The 21,454-nt window shown below is 38.5% G+C and overlaps 1 protein-coding gene across 1 annotated transcript in view; it reads right to left on the bottom strand.

The window, feature by feature from the left end:
• Positions 1 to 407: 407 nt before the first annotated feature.
• STK3 (serine/threonine kinase 3) overlaps positions 408 to 21,454 on the bottom strand; it is a 283,945-nt gene continuing 262,898 nt past the window's right edge. The window contains exon 11 of the mRNA XM_044245221.1: positions 408 to 1,800. Within this exon, the coding sequence (XP_044101156.1) occupies positions 1,642 to 1,800 (159 nt within the window). The 3' untranslated portion in view covers positions 408 to 1,641. The remainder of the gene's footprint in view (positions 1,801 to 21,454) is intronic.

Raw genomic sequence — 21,454 nt, 5'->3', positions numbered from 1 at the left:
GCATCTTCCTTTTCTTGCTGCCCGCCGGGTGCGCAGTAAGGTTGCATTTCCTCGCTCCCTTGAAATTAGGGTGGTCATGTGAGTAGCTCCGACTACTGGCTGTGGCCCCCTGACAGGTGTCACAGTAGGCTGGAGCTCGTGTGAGACTCGTTGGCCTCCTCCCCTTGCTGTGGTGACCACCAGTGTTGCACATGGTGACGGTCCTGAGAGTGGGTAGGGAGGCAGGGTAGCTCCCGGTCATGGGATGGGCGGATCCCCAGGGAGAAATCACCTATCACCTGTGTTACTCTGAGCCACTGACGTTCACTTTTGTAATGCCTGCACTGGCCAGCCTGTCCTAACATACCTTCGTGCCAGAAAAAGAATCCAGGCGGTGAGTTTTTAAAAAAAGACATAGAGATGAGATGTGCTGGGTGGCACAGTAAAATTTATTTGTCTTTATGATTTACACATAGTAATTAAACACACAAAAGAACAAACAGTGTCAAGATGGCCATATGTGTGCAGCTTAGGAACTGACTGGTCCCAGTTCAATCACACAAACGTTCATTCAGCTTAGAAATGAGCTTCTTTTTAATGGTTTTAATCTTTTTTTTTTTTCAGTCCCCAAGGCTTACACAGTTCAGTACAAATGTTTTTGCTATTTTGTTATTGTCAGGCACATGATGTTTACCCATTCCCAGGAAATCAATGAAATCAACACAAAAGTCCTGTGACGATTGAGCACATTTTCACAGAAATAAATTTGATGAGCTTATTACAGTTTGATACAGTTCAGCTATCAGACTTATCCATGCAACACGAAACAATATTAACAAATTACATTTGTCTTAAAGATTTATTTCTTTTAAAATATTTACTGCACATTTTTGGTGCAAAGGTTCCATTGATTTCTTTGGTTTCAAACATTATAGCTCTGTGTGACGTAAATATATATAGTTCTATTTGTACCAAACATCAATAAAAACATTAAACAAAATTTCTGAAGGTAAAAATGGAATTATTGCTTCAGTATAAAAAAATATCTGGCCCATTTGGGTGCTATTGCTATTATTGCTTTGTTTCTACTAGAAAACTATCCTGGAAATCAAGGAATGTACCCCATAGCTCCCTGCTGAAAGTATAATTTGGCTGTACATTATCATCTATTAATACGCCCCTCCCTTCACCAAAGCTATCCTGATCTTGTCCTTAAAAACAAAACAAAGTAAAACAGCATAAATAAATAAGCTTACCTGGGGATACAATAAATAAGCTACTAGAAATAAGAATAAAGAATATTGTAACATAAAGCCCTTCAGTGCTGTACAATTAAACAATAGCTTCAGATTTCCAAGGTCTCTAAACACAGCGTTTGTCGTAGGACACACTGTTAGCGCTGGTATGCAGCTGACAGATCTAAGAGGAATACATGTCTGTTGTTTTCATTATTTAAAAATGAAAACATAGTGGCTACAGTTGTAAATTCTGCCTTTTGGGAATTGACTAGGTAAGTACCATCATCAGTTCTGGACTGCTGCCTAGCTGTAGAGCACAAATCTTAGGGATTTAAAAAAAACAATAATAATAATATTCCTTCAATTCTTAGTGGTTTCTTGGTCTCCAGAATAGTTAAAGAAACAAAGAGAGGAGAAGTGAGACTCAAAAGTTTTGCTGCCTTCTTTTCTTCGCATCCATTGCATCCAGAATGGGTTGTCTCTTCGCAGTGTATCTTTGACGAAGTTCTTCTATCTCTCGTTCCATCATGGGGTCTAGTGCTTTTAACCGCATCTGTAGTTCTTCTAAACTTAGATTTTTTAACTAGAAACAGAAAAAAAAATGAAGACATCAACATAATAAAATGATCTACAATAGCTTAAAACCTAACAGGCTTTAGTATGAATATTTCAGCAAACTCTTTCCATCATCTCTGAAATGCAGTTCCACAATTAAAACAGGAATTCCTTCCCTGAAGAACCAAGAAGCCACAACACCTTATAAGAACCTTGAGTTATCTTGCAACAAAAGCAATGAAAACAAAACAAAACAAAACAAAACCCAACTCTGCTTTTAGGAAAGAGCAAATGAAAAAAATAAGCTGATGAAAGTATTTTTTTTTTTTTTTAAAGACAGAAAGACCAATCCACCAGCGCCAACACACAGACGTTCAGGATATGTTCCAGATATATTTCACTCTAATCTCTCACATCTTTGCCAGCTCTGGGTACCACCATAATTGTGAACACTTGCAGAGTCACCCAAGAATGCGATGAGATTGAATCACGTTAAATTAACCATTCTATCCCGCATTTTGCCAAATGCTTAAATTTGAAGTACGTGGGTTAATCAGAAAATTAAATGATCTAGAATACTTCTGTCTCAAACATTTTGATACCTTAAGGTTCTGAACCTGTGATTCAAAATATCCCAAGCCTGATGTAAACAGTGCTCTATAAATTCTGACATGGGCTTGGCCAGTTGGAAGATAAACTGCCTACCAAATTTTCACCATATACATTCTAGTTTGACAATAATGATAAGATCAGACTAAATGATATATAGTTTGACCATAATGATTTAGTTCAGTTCTGCTGCCTTCTGCAAGCCATCACGGGTTTTCTGTGAGGGAAGCCTCTCAGATACGGGGGATGAGAGCCATTCCACCTAATGGGATCTCTGGCATCCTGAGCTTTACCATAATTATTCATATGTCATAATAGCAAGATATGGATTATCTCTCTAGAAACATATTTTAGGATGCCCTGAAATATATAAGCTAATACTTGGGCTTTTATCTATTAATCTTAAAAAAAAATCTAAAACTCTGTCTTCTTCAGATACTATTAAATCAATGGCAGCAGGTGGGTTGTTTAAAAACACGTAAAACCAGTGATTTACAGAATGTTATTACATACTCAGCATCTTGGTAAGTACTGTAAGAAGAGCTAAGAAGCCCGCTGAGCTCCCTGCCCTAAGAAACTCCCAAAGTGTCAGAAGGGTAAGATTGGGAACTAGAAACACTCAGCGACAGCCACAAGCCCCTACCACAGGCACTACGGATTACAGTGAGAGGTTTTCAAACCCACTGAGAAGCTTCTCACAGGCACATTCATGTGTACACTTTCCTGAGGAGAACAGCCACCATTTTTTGGTGTTTTTTAAAAAAAACAGATTCCCAACCAAAAAAGAGAAGCCTCACTATAAATTCAATGGAGAGCAGATTTCCTTTAAGGAGCAGGCACCATGTTGGTCTGTGCAAAAGGGGGTATCTCAGAGCAATAAGCAAGGCCCTGGGGAGGAAGCACCACCATTCTGAGGAAGCAGTAAGGTCACTGCAGATCCAGGGGCTGGTGGGGTTCTGAGCTGGGCAGAGCAGGGTTTGGAATGCAGGGAGTCACAATCTGCTCCAGAGCAGGAAAATTCTATGAGAAGAATTCAGGCTTGATTTTATTTTATTTTTATTTATTTATTTATTTTTTTTTTAAAAAAAAGATTATTTATTTATTTATTTGACAGAGAGGGAGATCACAAGTAGGCAGAGAGGCAGGCAGAGAGAGAGGGAGGAAGCAGACTCCCTGCGGAGCAGAGAGCCCGATGTGGGACTCGATCCCAGGACCCTGAGATCATGACCTGAGCCGAAGGCAGCGGCTTAACCCACTGAGCCACCCAGGCACCCCAGGCTTGATTTTAATATGATAAAACTTGCAGTTTTTTTTTTGATTAAATAAGGAAACTTCCGTTCTTTTATGAGCCAAATCAGAAAATGCTCTCATTACTTTAGAGTCAACATGTCGATTTTAATAGTACTCCAAAATAGTACTTTTCGGGTTGATTCTCCATTTTACTCAACTTACCTGGCCTTCAGTCACTCTTGGTTCTAAAAATCAAATCCATTCTCAATTGAAAAAGATCTGTCACCACTGAGTATACTAAAAAGAACGAGTCCCAGACTCTGAAGGAAATTCAAAAGAGGATTTCCAAAAATACAGGCAGGACAGTGTCACGGGAAGGAGTATGTGGGCTCCCAGGACGGGACTCTGAAAGTGAGCACCACTTGCTTTGGTGGATGAGAAGTTCTGGTGTGTATATATGTAAACTATGCCCTATCATGGACAGGAGCTAGCTTAGGATAGCGTACCATTATACGCGTTACGTATATACACAATGCACTGTGTTCTATTCTTTCTTCATTAATTTTAATCCAAGTATTAATCATATATCTATTATGTGGTCAAATCTGTTCAAATCACTGGGGGATAAAGAATAAGCCAACAGGGGGCCTTGGAACTTTCTGAACTGTATGAACAGGTGACAGTGAGATGAAGGGCCAATACAGAAAACACACGGCTATGTTTCCCCAAGAAAGACACGCCTGAGTGCTGTCTGCATAAGTTCCAGTTTCACTTTGTCTTTTTTTTTAGCCCACGCTAATCTTCCCATCTCTGAACTTCTATATGGCATTTATAATTTAAACAACACAATTTAGTATTTGATTGATTCTAGAGCCATTTATTATTTCATAATTGATTTTTATGCAAGAGTTTCATGTCTCCATGCCAGACATCCCAAAAATTATTTAAACTTTAGAGACTGTACACACACTTAGTAACTATAAAACAGTGGGGCGCCTGGGTGGCTAAGTGGGTTAAGCCTCTGCCTTCGGCTCAGGTCATGATCTCAGGGTCCTGGGATTGAGCCCCGAATCCGTCTCTCTGCTCAGCAGGAAGCCTGCTTCCTCCCTCTCTCTCTGCCTGCCTCTCTGCCTACTTGTGATCTCTGTCTGTCAAATAAATAAATAAAATCTTAAAAAAAAGAAAAAAAAAGGAACTATGAAACAGTACTGTAGCACTAAATATCATGGCGTGAGGGTGGGTTAACAGAAATACAGAAAAAAATGACTCAAAGGAATGGGTTACTCTAAGATTAGGAAAAATTACAAAACAAAGCAAACAATTTTTACATTAAGATATTCCTGTAAATATCGTATGCTACTTTACTGGGGCAAATTACCAACAGTTTATAAATATTATATTACAGTAGTGGACTGAGAAAGAAGCTACTCAGAAGACAAGTTTCCCTCTTCTAATAGACTTTTATATTTTCAATATGTAAAATTTGTGACAAACAGGTCTGTGATGTTGGAGAACCGTTACCTGGCATTGTTAGGGAATTAGGCGTTTCAATTAAGTAAATTCGTGAAGTACCTAAATCTTAGTTTTTTAAGTGATTGAAAACTTCATTTCACCCATTTTGAAAAGAAAATCCTTATAAAGTACTTTACAAATATGTTGCCTTCTAAAGCAGAGGACCCAGGACCTAAAGCAACCTTCCTTTGATGATAAATCACCATTATTAGTTTCTATCACTAATCTGTGCTGTGTGCTAATTTTCTCTCTCCTTTTTGGCTTTTTATCTTCATTTGAGAGAAAGCTGTCAGCTCCTTTTCATGGCCTTCATTAGACATATGTCATTCTCCCTTTACTGAAAACTTGTTTGCCTGCTGGGAACTAGAAAAGCAATTAATCTTATAAGGCATTACACTAAATAAGAATAAATACATTAATGAAAGCTTCAGACTATTTCAGAAAAGACAGAACATGGTTTTAGTGCTAAAGCTTGTAATACTTGTTTTTTGTTTTTAATATGATTTCAGATTTGTGGCTCTATAAGATCAAGGTTACAGGAAATTGGACACCTATATAACAAACATATATAGTTATGTTTTCAGGTGGGCTGTCCGAGAACTCCAGAACACTCACTTATTAAAATATTTATTCTTTTTTCTGGACCAAGCAGTGCGGATTCAGAGATAAACAAACACTCTACTGCCCACAAGGACTTTGCAATCTAGCTGGAAAGAGGTCCATGCACGGCTAATGCACCATAGGATGGGGACGCTGAGAAGATGGGCAATAGGACAGGGGACAGTGGAAGCAGCATGAGTAGAAAGGTGTAAGGTGCACAAATGTCTGGCATCCTCAGAGACCGCAGGTGGCCACTGGGAGGTGAGGCGCACCAGGAAAAGAGACAGGAAGGAGAGCAGAGATCAGACTGCTAAGGGCCTTAGGCACATTGCTACAGACTTTCTGTAGCCAAGAAAGAAATGCTAGATAGTTTTGAATATAACTGGTGATATAACCATATGTGAGGTAGAAAAATATATCCAACAGCAGGTATAGAAAATGGATTAGCATGGGGGGGAAATGGAGGCAGGAAGGCCTGTGAGCAGGTCACTGCAACTGTCTAGAGAGAGGGTGAGGACTGGACCAGGAAAAAGGAAGTGGAGACTGAGAAGAAGGGAGGGATCTGAGAGAGCTGGAAGTAGAACTGATAGGGCTTTCTTTGTTGAACGACTGATTAAGAAAAATCAGGAAGAAGGAAGGGCTAGGGTGATTCTGGCTTCAAGCTATGGTGGTGAGGTGGAGATTGTTCTCATTAATAAGGTAGTGGAGTAAATCATATTTAGTCTTGTTGAGTTTGAGAGATAAAGCATCAAGGTGGGGACATCAGATATGGATTATAATTTGGAGTTTTGAAGCTCAGGAAAGAGAATAAAGGTACAGATTTGGGGAATCATCAGCATTTAGGCTGTAACTGAAGCCCTTGATGAGGGTAAGATTATGAAGGTTTTCTCCTTGATCTTATGATCTAACTATGGTATCCAATAGAAAATCATCCCCAAATGTTAGCTTTTGTGATCAGAGGCTCTTCTCTTTTTGTTAACAGAAGAGGAATGCCAGCAGATTTCTAAATAACTAGATTTTGGTAGCACCTAGACCAAAAAAAAAAAAAAAAAAAAGTGAGGTTAACTGGTAGAACTTTCCACTTTTTATACAGTGGGTATGATTTATAGACATGATTTTCTGGCTGGGTTTTGACTCATGATTAAGCCCTAATAACATATATTTAGCACTCTGTATTTCTGTAGCTATTGAGCCTCCCACAGATATGAAAATGATTTGGGGAGGAAAATGTGGGCAGAAGCAGCTTTTCCAATCTCTTGGGAGAGCAGAACTGCTCAACGGCTTAGTAGTAGATAGGGTCGCAAATCAGATAACATTTTATGGACACACACAATGATAAAAATGGCCCTATAATATTAAACAATGCCACTATCACCCTTATAAAATACTAATCAAAATTAAAACAATTTAGGGGGCTAATGAGGATAATATTAGAAGGAAAAGTTAAGCTTCCTGAATTATTACCAATATCATCGTGACAAAAGTTTCATTCACTAAAATTAGGTTTCTTGAAAATCTTCATAAAAAGGAAGGGAAATCACTTCAGAATTTTTACGTGTATGGATCAACAGAGCTTGTGGTAAATTAAATTGAATTTATATCTTTTTAAATATAGGGAAGTAATGTTACTTACGAACCATCTTTCTACAATACAAGGAACATGAAGTAGCTACACTACCAAAGCCATCTGCCAGATGACTAAGTCCAAAATAAATGCAGAGTAAACCAGAGTTGGAATATCAAGTATGGGTCTCCATTTGTCAGTTGAGAGTTCCAGAAGTGAAGTCAGTAAAGAGAATTTTAGGATATGCATACGTTGTGGTTTTTACTGTATGTGAACAAATGTGCAAAAATGAATAATCCATCCAGAAATGGCTTTTAAGATGCTCTAGGCTAATTCTATTTAATGAAATTTGGTTTTGAATTTAATGATAACACAGAACTCGTACAACTAACAATGGTTGTTAAATTTTCAGGTCTTAACATTCTGAAAGAATATTGTAGAGTCTGACAATTCTTTGAGACGTCAAAGATGTGGGACCTGATTAAGTGACTCAGTGAGCTGAGGTGCAGGAAGAGGAAGGGTTTGAAAGCAAAGACAGAACTTCTTCAAATACACAGTCCAGAAATGGAGATGAGCATCCGAACAATATGGTTTTACGACCTGAGGCAATGTTTTTCTATTCACAAGAAGTTTTGCTTTTCTTGGACATTTGAAATGACAAATACCAGGGGGCAAGGCATCCTAAGGGCACAGAATAATATCAATTTCCATAAAAAGAGTTTAAACTGAGGTCAGGTAAATTGAATCACACAGGGGCCTCAGAGAAACACACTGGTATCTGGGATTATTAAACATCACATACTAGCCAAGTGTTGTTTAACAGGAGCAGAAACTACAATGCTGGGTTATGAGGTAAACCTCACTGAATCTTACTGCAAAAGCAAACCTCAGAGATGATCTACTCCGGCTTTCTTGTTTTGGCTGAGAAAATGGGAGCTAGGTTGCTCAAAATTACACTCCTGGTTGATGGCAGAGATACGATATGACCTGACCTCGATTGAGATCAATGCATTCTTTTCATTATACCAAGTTTAATATTTTTAATCTAGCACTCCCAGAGTGTTCTAAATGTTGAGTCATCATGAATAGTGAGGGTGTGCTGCTAAGAAATTTCTAGGGTCTTCAAAAGGAGAGCTGTAAGGAAAAATGGTTTTTAAGTATTCAGCTATGAAGGCCACAGTGAAGGGAAAATCCTACAGATGACATTTTTAGAGAGTAGTTTTTTAGAATGAAATAAACTGCAGAAATTTAGCCAGAGGTAGAATTACCATCCTCTTTACGTTTCAGGACCGTTGGTAGACTAGGATTTCCCCGCTCTTATAAAAAGTTTGTTTAAAACAGTGAAAGCCTTTAAATAAAAACCTCAACTTTTAAACAAAAATAATTAGATAGATGAGTAGATGGATGAATTGTTTGTAAGTTAAATGAAAAAGTCAAAACTACTTTTCAGTAGAAGTCAACATTTGTTTGAAACTTGGTATAGTTTGGTACATAAGCAACAGTTTGAATGTGCAGCCCATTTTCTTAATAATTGTCCTGGATTACACATTTCATCCAGGAGTAAGAAGATTATAGGTCAATATCCAAAAAATTATATCTCTCAGTAGTCCTTAAAAAGAAAAAAGAAAACCCAAATAAAAGAGATACAAATTAATAACTTACTTACTAGCTCTTGGACAAAATAGCAGCATAAACAACTCAGTGACATGAGGAGATGGAAAATAAGACTAAATGTTATAAACTGATAATTTTGACAGGTCATACTTTTAGCCATTAGAATTATTTCCGAACCCTGTGACAAGTATTGAAAAACTGCTAATTACTGATCAGGAAGAGTTGCCGCTAACATTAGAACTTTCTGAAAGTTTATATATCCAATCTACTATAAAAACCTAAAATATCACATTTAAGCGATAAAAGCAAATTACTTTCTAAAATAACATTGTCTTAAAAGCTCTTGGAAGAAAATACTTAGATTTTCACATTTTTTTTTTGTCAAAAGTAGTCCTAACTACACGAGACTTTTTAAAAAGTCTTACTCTCAAAAAGTAGCAGAAACAAGATTATGAAGTTTTTAAATGCATAAATGTGATAACATTTAAGATTGAATGGGTCCACGAGTGGCTGGTATAATCAGTCTGTCAAAGTAAGCCAGACACCATCACAATGAAGAAAGTGGTCTGATATGTTAAAGTTAACACATTTAGTCAAAGAGTCAATCAAGAAAATCCTGTAAAAGGTTTGCTGTGTTTACTGGGAAAACAAACTCTTCCTAGCAACTGTTTAAATAAATCTCACAGATGCTGCAGACCTTATTAGTGGCTTGTGATTAAAAAAATATGGATTGTTAATACTGTATCCTGACTCATCTATTTTCCCATCTGCTAGCAATTCTAACAATATGAACTATCAACAGAATGGCTAACAACAATAATTTTCTATGGCAATTTTGATGCTGAATTGCCTATAGCATTTTGTAAGATTTACCAGTGCGTGCCTCAGACTGTTTTGAGTTGTTTGTGGCCTGGAGCAACATACTCCTTTTCCCCCTAATATTTCATTTGAGCTCACATTTTTACTGTGTTGAACAAAATCTGGTTTGGTTTTACAAAACACTGTTCTTGGAGGTTGCCACACTCATTTTGCTAACAATGGGAGTGGGAAAAGCACCAAGGTTGGTACTAGCAAAAAATCAAGTCAAGTTCACTGATTAGTTTAGATATACATATAAACAGGTAGGGGGCCTTCTTCCATAAGACTGAACAACAAGGATAACAGATAGGACACTTAAAAGTTAAAAACAGTTAAAATACCAATATATTAAGCCATCTCCTGATTTAGTTTCTGGACTGAGAAGAAGACAATAAAAGAACTCTCAAGTCAATCTAAACTAGTATGAAGTCTGTTAAAGAAAACCATACATACAGATTTAAGATATAATTTACAAAAACAATGAAGATGGTGGTAATTTCAGATACTTGACACACTATAGACTAAAAATGGAATTCTTCACTGTAAATCCCTTGTAAAATATGCCCTTAAAAGCTGCATTAACACTAATCTACTGGCAGGGCCTTCTTCCCAAAATAGACGCTATTTACCTACCTGGATGGTGGATTACATGCAAGGTTATTTGAGCTGAGCGGCCCCTGTCTTTTGCTGATAGACTAAATGACCGTAAATATTCTGGGACTCTAACTAGAAACTGCCATGAAGCATCTGTTTAACCTCGGAGCATCTAGAGTAAATTTAAGACATTTCGATTTTCTTTGCATTCCCAAAGAAAAGGGAGAAAACCATTTCTTGTGGATATCAGCGGAGGAGAAGGGAAAGATGCCAACTACTGATCATGTACAATGTGTCACACAGTGTCCTAGGTCCTGGGCATTAAGTCATTTAATCCTAGCAATTACCTTATGGGGTAGATATTACCAACCCTGTTTTATAGGTCAGGATGCCCAGAGCAAGTGATCCACGGGAGGTCACACAGCTAGACGTGTTCATGCAGGTCCTCACAGACCACATCAAACCCACTGATATAAATTGGGACTGAAGCCTACCGAGAGCTGTTTCTTAGGTCTTCCAAGAACTAAAAGCACTTCAACATCCAGATAGCACATAAAACAGTTCCTAACAGATTGTTTATAGATTAAAAATAGGGACACACTGCTTTTAAAAACACTATCTTTCCTCCCAGTGGAGTATTTATAAGTTATTAATGTATTTTAGCTACAATTGGTCTTATAAAACAAGCACATATATGTTTAAGCATTTAATTTAATCAGCTCTCTAGCAAAATAAACACATTTCTACATAGCGATCTGGGACAGGTGCTATAATTTAATCAATAAGAGATAAGCCGTGACAAAACCAACAAGACATGTCCCCTCACCCCTCCTTCCCAGCCCCGTTGCCTCAAAGGCAAGACTTGGCTTGTGCCCATTCAGACTGTCCCATAGTTGTTTTGGTGTCATGTTCAGCTTGCATCTAGCGATGAGCTATGGGCTGAGGAGCATTTCCACCATGACCCTGACCTGGAGAAATCTGAGCCATCCATATGGGAAAAGGAATGATGAAATTTTAGTTGCATTCCTCAACAGCAGTGAAACACCCATTCCCTTTATGCTTTTCAGTTTCTAGTAGTAGTTCTGCCTGCTAAAAATATCAGGAAAAAGTTAATTCATGCATAGCTCTGCTACATTGTAAGCAGCTCTAAAATTCTAGGCCCAACACAACAAGATCCGAGTAACTCAAAAACCAAACTACTAATTAAATCTTTCTAGATCTATTAGGGGAAGATGAGTCTTCGCTCAATGATTCTGATAAATACTTGGAATATTTTAAAACACTGATAAAGCTATAAATGAGATGAACAAGTTAAGTGATTAACTTTGTTTATATACTCTGTTTCTTTAAAAATGAACTAAATGACTAGTTATGAAACATAATAAACATTTGAAAGACAGTTCCTAAAATATATCTGTAACTAGCTTATTGGGCAGTCACGTCTTTGTGTAACTATTATATAAACTTAAAAGAGTTTCATTTTTCTCCAGTCATACTCTTTCAGCTGTGCTATGCCAAATTTCCCTGACACATCACTTAAGGAATCTTGGGCGGATCTCACTGATTTCTGGTCACTTTTAGTTAAAAGTCCAGACGAATTATAAACTTTGTCCCTTCCCTCGGTATGATCTTGCAGAGAGAAACCAAGAGGGCTGCAGTGGGAAGAGATGCTGTTTGCATCTAGTACCTTCTCCCCACCTCTTTTTAAGGTCCAGCTCCTCTGGTGCTGGGAGCTAGGAAGGAAACCAGGACCCTGTGATGGACATGGTTACTTGTCAGAGGCAGGAGGTTTCCGTCCTGCTCTGGTTTGCTGGATTACTTGTGGTCTGTGCAGAAGGGGTGTGTGTGTGGACTGCCTGATGTGGTGCTGTTGTTACTCTGGTGCTCACACCTCTTGGAGCGGGGGCAGCTCTCTGGATGGCGTATTGTCTCCTCTGGCCTGGAAGTCCCCTTGACAGTATTATGATGTCTGTTCTCTACACCCTGGGACCCAAGGGGAGAGGTTCCCTAGTCTCCTCCCTCCTAGCACACTCCACCATAGCCCTCGGTTACCCCGCAGGCCTTGGCTCTACCTGTTAAATCTCCTACCTACACAACTCTCTGGGAGAAAAACAGACATCATCTCTCTCTTTTTCTTTTTTTTCAGACACCTTTTCCTTCTGTCTATCCTCAGACTCCCAGGCACTTGCTCACGAGCTCGGCTCTAGCGGCACAGTGCTCGGTTTGCAGGTTCAACTAGCTCGGCAAGCCGCTGGCTGGGAGAGTAGATGCCAGCCTCCCTTGCCTACATTTCCGTGACAGGCTTTCTGGAAGACATCCCGCCACACCCAACTTTACTCTAAGCAACAAGAGAGCTACCTTCTTCTTCCACTAGGCCACCAGATTATGAATTCCATAAGGAAAGGAACTTTTGCCAAGAGCTAGCCAAGTGCCTAGAATATTCCCTACAACAGGTACCTAGTAAATATTTACTAACTGAAAGAAAGATGGTGGCATTCTTAGTAAACTCTGGAGAAAGGTGTCTGGTTTCAGTTGTTGGTGGCTCTCCTCAGAATATGGGATACTGCAGTCTCCTGCTAGGGCCTCCAGGGTTAATGTGTGGCAACAGGAAAAGTTCCTTTCAACATTGTGGCACATAGCAGATAACTCTTTAAAAAAAAAGTGTGTAAGGTGATATCTCAATGTGGTTTTAATTTGAATCTCCAAAATTAGCAAGACAGGAAACAACATGTGTTGGAGGGGATGTGGAGAAAGGGGAACCCTCTTACACTGCTGGTGGGAATGCAAGTTGGTGCAGTCTCTTTGGAGAACAGTGTGGAGATTCCTCAAGAAATTAAAAATAGAACTTCCCTATGACCCTGCAATTGCACTCCTGGGTATTTACCCCAAAGATACAGATGTCATGAAAAGAAGGGCCATCTGTACCTTGATGTTTATAGCAGCAATGGCCACGGTCGCCAAACTGTGGAAAGAACCAAGATGCCCTTCAACGGATGAATGGATAAGGAAGATGTGGTCCATATACACTATGGAGTATTATGCCTCCATCAGAAAGGACGAATACCCAACTTTTGTAGCAACATGGACGGGACTGGAAGAGATTATGCTGAGTGAAATAAGTCAAGCAGAGAGAGTCAATTATCATATGGTTTCACTTATTTGTGGAGCATAACAAATAGCATGGAGGACAAGGGGAGATGGAGAGGAGAAGGGAGTTGGGGGAAATTGGAAGGGGAGGTGAACCATGAGAGACTATGGACTCTGAAAAACAATCTGAGGGTTTTGAAGGGGTGGGGGGTGGGAGGTCGGGGTACCAGGTAGAGGGCACGGATTGCATGGAGCACTGGGTGTGATGCAAAAATAATGAATACTGTTATGCTGAAAATAAAAAATAAATTTAAAAAAAGTGTGAAATGTGTGTGTGTTATTAAGTGGGAGCACTTAAAATTTAAGTAAAGAATAAAAAGTATCAGGGAAAATCAGGCTATTTTCCGGCGTATTTCATTCATTCCACTACCAGGCAGTCTCATGCTCCAAATTGCAGATTTTGACTAATTTTGTTCTAGAAAAATGGCTTCTGTCAAGAAAAAGTTCTTCAAAATGATAATAAATACCACAGTTTACTCTTTTGGCAAACGTGCATTGAACGAAGTGCTCTGGGAGGACAGATTTCTCACTAATACCACCAAGTATAACCACTTAGACAATTTTCTACTGTGGGAATATCATAATACTTATTCTGACGATTCAAATTATGACCATCTTCGTATCATAAAGATGCTACATTTGCTTTGCCAAATCTATAAAAAGTTTTAAAATGAAAGGGAGGTCAGCTGAAAACCAGAAATCATGAAACTCAGATTGCAGTAATTTTTTAACTAGTGAAGCAATACCTACAATGAGCAGGATTCCTAATACTTTTGTTTTGAGGCATCTGTATCTGTAGGTCTTTTAAAATACCACAGACTAGCAATCACGGTCTGATAGCTATTTATAAAACAGTATGAACTCAAACTACAGCAAAATGTTTTAAAAAAGAGAACAAAAATAAATTTTTTAAAAAAATAAGTTATTTATTTATTTGAGAGAGAGAGAACGCAAGAGTGGGGATGAAGGGCAGAAGGAGAAGCAAACTCCGAAGTCTCGGGACCCCAGAAGTCATGACCTGAGCCAAAGACAGATGCTTAACCAACTGAGCCACCCAGGAACCCAGCAAAAATAAATTTGATCAAAGCTATTCATCCTTACTTGCCACATGAGCCTGAGAAAACAAAAGCTCACCAAACAGGTAACATTTTATTATAATTATTCTTAGACAGTCATGATCTGTGGCTGAAACAGTATTTTAAAATTCCCAGACATTAACGGACAAATCTACAAATTCAATTAAAACCCCATGAAGATACTCAGGGATTTAAAAGAATAAAGGGTTAGCACCTGGGTGGCTCAATCAGTTAAGCATCTGATCTTGATTTCGGCTCCAGTCATGGTCTCAGGGTCATGAGATCGAGCCCCGCTTGGGGCTCTGTGTTGAGTGTGGAGCCTGCTTAAGATTCTCTCTCTTTCTGCCCCTCCCCCACTTCCTTCTTCTCTTAAAAAAAGAAAAAGAAAAAGAAAAGGCATAGAAAGGCTCCTATGAAATATTTTTAAAAATTCCTGCCTATTTTAATAATAATCAGTCTTATGCAAACTTAAAAGCAAAACCACTAACTGAATAAAACTGAAGCTGACAGCTTCTGCCCTTGTCCTTTCACAAAAAATTGTTTTAAAATATGTTCATAAATGTTATTAATCTAAAAGAAAATAAAAAATGAGACGAAGTATACATAGAACTGGCAAATTTAACTTAAATATGTCTTACGGGGAGGCATCAACTTACAAATGTAAATGTTTCAAACTTTCAACCTTCTGGTTTAGGGAGAGGACAAGTGTTTATGGGGTAAGTCATCATCTTAGACAGAAACCTAATACGCATAACTGAAAAGTAAGATGACAAAGTAATATGCCAGTGTCATTTGCAAACAAAATAGCTTAAGAGTAAAAATTTATTGCAAACTAATTTTTTTACACTTAGAGACTACAGTAAAATGAATTTTCCATGAAAGCTTTTTCTTCTTCTTTTTTTTTTTTTGTCTGAGAAAGGCACCAAATTAGATTTTTAAAAATTGCTTTTGGTATCAACTAATTTAATAGAGAACATGGCATCAAACTTGTATTTGTAATACCACCTTGTAAAATGAGTGCATTCCCAAATGTTCCCAGAACTTTCCAGCACTGAGTTGGAACAAGCTAGCACCTCTTTCAGAGGCACAAGAGTTTTGGCAAGATCTTTCCTTGAGCCAAACACCTGCTTTCTGACTGCACTCACCACTAATGCGGACATGAAAGCAGAGGCAGAGAACTGAGACTGAAGGACTTCACAAAGGCTGGCTGATCTCACTCTGCATCTCCTGGGAAAGCCAGGAGACTGTGGTCACTAGTGGAAACTTGGGGATCAGAATGTGAGCTCTGGCTTGAATAATATACATTTACATGAGGTAGCTTTGCTAGTAAGTCTTAACATTTTCTTCTTCAGGATGAAATTTCAGCTCAGCCTTAAAAAGTTCAGTTTTAATAAGGATAAAAGGAAAAATGCATCTTTAATTACGGATCAAATGAAAGACATACTGTTGGTTTACCTCCTATGGAAAAGTAACAAAAAAGTATATGGCTGTTAAATTCAATGTGCTCTTGAGGAACTTTCCAAAAGATGTTTTTAACAAGTGACCGGCATATGCTGTTATTCAAAGAGTAGCTAATCCATTGGATAATTATTCTGAAATTGTTTTTTTTTTTTTAAGATTTTATTTATTTACGAGAAAGAGAAAAGAGAATGAGCAGTGGGAGAAGCAGACTCCCTGGCTGAGTAGGAAGCCCAATATGGGGCTCGATCCCAGAACCCTGAGATTGTGACCTAAGCCAGAAGTCAGATGCATAACTGAGCAACCCAGGTGTCCCTGCCATTATTTTGTGTTAACATACAATATCATGTGACTTCCAATCCTTAATAAATGACCTAACAGACCTAAAGATGAGTACCTGGTACCAAGAGATGCCAGAATTCTCCAAAGCCTTCTCCCCCTCTCCCCCCCACCAAGCATTCTTATACAATATTGTGAGTGAAATTTCCTTGTCTTATTAGATTCAGAGTAGAGGTATGGTATCAGAAAAGATGAAGTCATTTTGAAAAATACTGTACACAAAGGAATTGCCTTCCCACTGACTTAACTATTGTAAGAACTGCAGTCTGGTCCATACAACACTGTCTGTTTCCGGGTTCCCATGACATCCAGCCCACTTTTAGTTGCGAACATCCATGTGAATTAACCTGTTCCTGCTATAGTTCTTTTAACCAAAGTGTATGATCTTGTGAGTCTCAAGCAGGCTCACCCCAGTCCTGGGTGTCCACCCTGCACATCTCTCCCACTCACCCAGTGGGATGAAACAGGTACTGACCCCTCCTCAGAGGTGTATACAAAGCCTCCTCCCACCCCTACTCACTCCACAGCTTTCTTTTTTTTTTTTTTTTGAAGATTTTATTTATTTATTTGACAGACAGAGATCACAAGTAGGCAGAGAGGCAAAAGCAGAGAGAGAGGAGGAAGCAGGGTCCCTGCTGAGCAGAGAGCCCGATGTGGGACTCGATCCCAGGACCCTGGGATCATGACCTGAGCTGAAGGCAGAGGCTTTAACCCACTGAGCCACCCAGGTGCCTCACTCCACAGCTTTCTAAGTAGACTGCCTTCATTCGCTCAGCCTACCTGACAGTCACAAGAGCCGAATGTGCTGGACCAAGCTGTCCAACGAAAGGGGAGAGGACACTCTCGCTAAAATCCCGAGGCACTTGCAGATTTTGTTAGCTAGCTCCTAGTTTTCTATGGTTTTTCAATCACCAGAAATTTTGCTTTTTATTGGCCTTTAATGAGTGTCATCCTGAATTATACCAACTACTAATAAAAGAAGACAGATCACCTATTAGGTAAGTTTTGCTGGGTCAGCAGCAGTGGAAGTTTCCCCAGCCCCTGCCGAACCTCTGCTCTGAGTATAAAAAAGAAGGCAGTGCTTACTGATTTTTAGGCAGTGGGTTTTTAACTATGCAGAGTGACCAAGTATTGAATAATTGGTAACTATTTTGTAAAAATCTCTTACATCCCACTAAGAAATTAACTTCTAGAATACCTGAAAGCAGCAAAAGTGTAAGCAACAGGATGGAATAAAATTAAATCCTCCTAAATCCACTGAATTGTAACCAAAGTGATTTCTGAATGGGCAAACCTCTCCTGAAAGAGGCAGGGGGGATGTGAAAACTTGACGGGCTCAAAATGTGAACAGTTTTACAAAGGAGGGGAATAGGCTTCCAGCTCAATCCCTGGTTCCTGTGAAGGAAGACGGGCCACTCTCAGATCAGTGGTGACTGGAACTGAAAAAATATGATATCACTGAGCTCCACAGATAAAATTAGTGGCAGCTCCTGAACCCCTCTCACAGGGGCAAGGGCTCAGCCTTTAAGGAAGGGCTAGGTCGCTGGCTCTCCGGCACCCTCTAGTGGCCATTTGGCACCACAGGCTTTCAGCCTTTTTAGAGCAGAGCTATGCTTGCATTTATTTATTTATTTAGCATAGTATACAGTATTTTGAAATCTTTTTTGGTTAAAGAAAGAATCACTAATATCACTGCTGGGCTACAGACAGGTGGGAAATTACTTATTAGCTATAAATTTGGTACCCCCCTCCCCCAAAGTAAGCTATTATAATGATTCAAAGAGATTCAGGGTTCCTCCCAAGGTGTTTAAAATTTCATGGGTGAAGCTACTCAAATGAAAAGATCTGGTTAGTCCTTAGTTATTTAACATTTAATTCCTTGAAGGTACTATTTTACAGGAAATATTATTTTTTAAAGAAATATTATTTTCTATATGGATTCATATTACTGTAAATTCCATCCACATAATAGCTAACTCATGGAGGCTAATCAGTGGAGTCCTTAGAACTGGCAGACACTATGTTGTTATCTCATTTAATAGGTAACTGCTCTCCAAAATAGTACTATTAGTAACACCTGAGTTTTCCTGAGTTAAAATGTTCAAAGGCACTGGGAGTTTAAACTTACCAAAGACATTTAGCTACTAAGAGGTGTGGCTAGGATTTAAAGTCAAGACAGCCAAATTTCTGAGCTGGCACTTTTAAACATTACACTATGGACAGGCGATATGCAGTTTACCAGCCACAGTAATTTTCCTCCCAAAAGAGACGGTTTCTTAGAGATTTTTAAGTTAGCTCTAGAGCAGCAGAGAGACACGCCAGTCACTGATGCTTAAACGGTAAGTGAAAGGCCCATGCCGGCTGTGTTCATTTCCTAGAACATTTCTTCCCGTGAGCTTCAGGTCAAAGGGGAGCTTCTAACTGAGCAGGAGACCCTGAGATCTAATATTTTTCAGATCATAATATATTTTAAATTATTTTGCAGCTTACAACACATGTTTACAGACATTATATCGGATGGACCTCATAATAATTCTGCAAAATGGGACAGACAGTCTGGAAACAGGCATTATTCTTACTTTATAGGTAAGATTAATGAGGTCTAGAATGACTAAGTGACTTCCTTAAGTAACACACTTTCCTCAAAATCTCAGATGTCCCAAATGATAGAATGTACAAGGAATTAGGCTAAGTCTATAATCTTTATCCTCTATTACACTGCAAAACAAAAAATGAGAATTTTCATGATACACCAAAAAATATTTTACTTATGCCAGATTTGGTTTCACATTATTTCTGCTTTATTTCTACAATTAATAATTCAATAGCAATTACTATTGCTGAACAAAAGAAGGAAATAAAAATCAGAAAGTAAAAAGCCATAGAGGAAAAATTAGCTATGGATCATAAAAATCCAAAATAAGTTGGAAGCAAAATGGCCCCCAAATTATGAGGTTAAGATGAACAATCATATAAAGTCCTTACCATTTTAAAATTCTTTTGTTATAAAGTACCTTCAAAAATTTGTTACTGTTTTACAACCATGAGAGATTATTCTGAGGCATAACAGCCTGTACATGGCAGATAAAGAACATTTCAAAAGTATTATAAAAAGTAAGCTATTACTTTTGATTAAAAGAAAATAACTTGTGATTCTCATTACAAGTCAAAGCCCCCAATTTTTTCTGAATATTAAAGCATTGCAGTTTAGAAACATGCCTGCCCAGCCATCTTCCACACGCTCTATTTTAAGGGAGGCTTATACCTCCCTCTGATACAAGACCAGATTGCCCTGGTTTTAGAAACTAACTATATGGTTCTCTTTCTTCTCTTGTGCACCGTCAAACTCTTTAAGTATCAAAACTGAAGCACTGTCCAAACATACCCTATCGCCAACAAAGCGAACCACCCCTCTACAGTTGCCATAGTTTTATTCTCTTTTCTCCTCTTGAAAATCAGACTTCTCCAATGGGTCTACTTTCTAAACTGGCAATCACACTTCAACTCACTCCACATTGCTTCTAACCCCGGTCATGCTCTCCAAACTGCTCGTTAGGTCACCAGATTCAAATGATTCTTCTCATAGTTTTTATCTTGTTTCATGCCCACCTCCCCATCCCCTCCCCCAACAAGCTGCACTTTACACTGTTGTCTACTTCCTCCTTCTCCTTCAGATCCTAGCATTTAGCAGGTGCCTAACAAAGGCTTGTTAAATAAGCTAGTGGACACAACTAAGCATAAACATATCCCCATCATAGTCTGAAAGCTCTCCCAGCCTTGTAAATATCTTCACAGGGTTTGCAGTTCATCTTGATTCTGTTTGGTTGTTGAGGCGGAATTTTGCCTTGGCCAGACTGAAAAGCTTGAATTCCTAAGAATCAGTGTGTAATTTTTCCAAAGAGCTGGTTATTACAGACAAAGAGTAGGTATTCTTATTTTAGTAGTATCTGCTAATAGTAGATATTAACAAGGGATGATTCATTATCTGTGAAGCATTAATAATAGGAGCCATTTTATGTTTCAGAAACCACTGTGGAAGATTCTGTTTATCAATTTATCAGTGTTTATTATCACTATGGCACATTTAGAGATACACAGAACGATTCAGTATTAATCATTCAAGATGTTGCTGTGATGAAATTTCCTGAAATCAGAGTTCATCTGTATATCCACATTCAATGAGCTAAAGTGTCTTCATCAATGTATTAGCACAATTCTCAAATTAGGAACCTCAATTCAAATTGTTGAAATCTTAATGTTGGGTAGAGGCCAGAGGTTGGTGGACTCTCAGGCTCCTGTGCCTGAAAGGCTTTTGCTTAAGATGTGAATATAAGCTTGGTCAGATGTACCACCGGAGTGGCCAGAAAAGGAGACAGAATGTAGGACCCATATGCACAAGAAATAATGAGGGAAAAGACTCTCCTAGCAGAGATGGCCTATCTTCGATTTCCTCCAAAGCCTTTGTTTCTCAAGCACAGTGGAGACAGTTTTAGAGCTGACTGCAATAGGTTTTTTTTTTTTTTTTTTTTTTTTTTTTACCAGGTTGCTCTGAGGGCTGCCATGTTTTGGAAAGTTAGAAGGAAAAAAAAAATCATAGTATCAGAAACATTAATCTACAATAAGATTAAGTACTATTCATTGAAGAAAATACTCCATGAAATATTATAAAAATGAGGTCTGAGCAGAAAAAGTGTGCATCTGAAATACTTAAAAATAAAGATGAACAAATCTCTTAAGGTCTTTTAAAGCATCACCTGACAGCTATACTGTGATTAAAACTAAGCATCAAGCTGCCACCATGCCCCTGTGGGCTATAACTAAGCATCTTATAAACAGCAGATTTAACAATAATAATCCCTCCAAATCTGGAACAACGGCTCCCCTAGAATTTCTTGTTCTATGTGCCAATGATGTTAGCTCACCCCCAAGTGGCTGATTGAATTGTTATTTAATCATGACAGTTATTCATGACATATTGGTCATGATTAAATATGGTAGACAGAGTAGCATGACGTTCTAGTTTGTTTTAAAGTGAACTGTCAAGCACTACAAGCACCATCTACACCTTAGATACGTTTCAG

This window comes from Neovison vison, chromosome 4 (assembly GCF_020171115.1).
Source record: "Neovison vison isolate M4711 chromosome 4, ASM_NN_V1, whole genome shotgun sequence".
In the NCBI taxonomy this organism is placed as follows: Eukaryota; Metazoa; Chordata; class Mammalia; order Carnivora; family Mustelidae; genus Neogale; species Neogale vison.
Note: the sequence above shows the minus strand (reverse complement) of the source record. Positions and strands in the feature narration are given on the sequence as shown.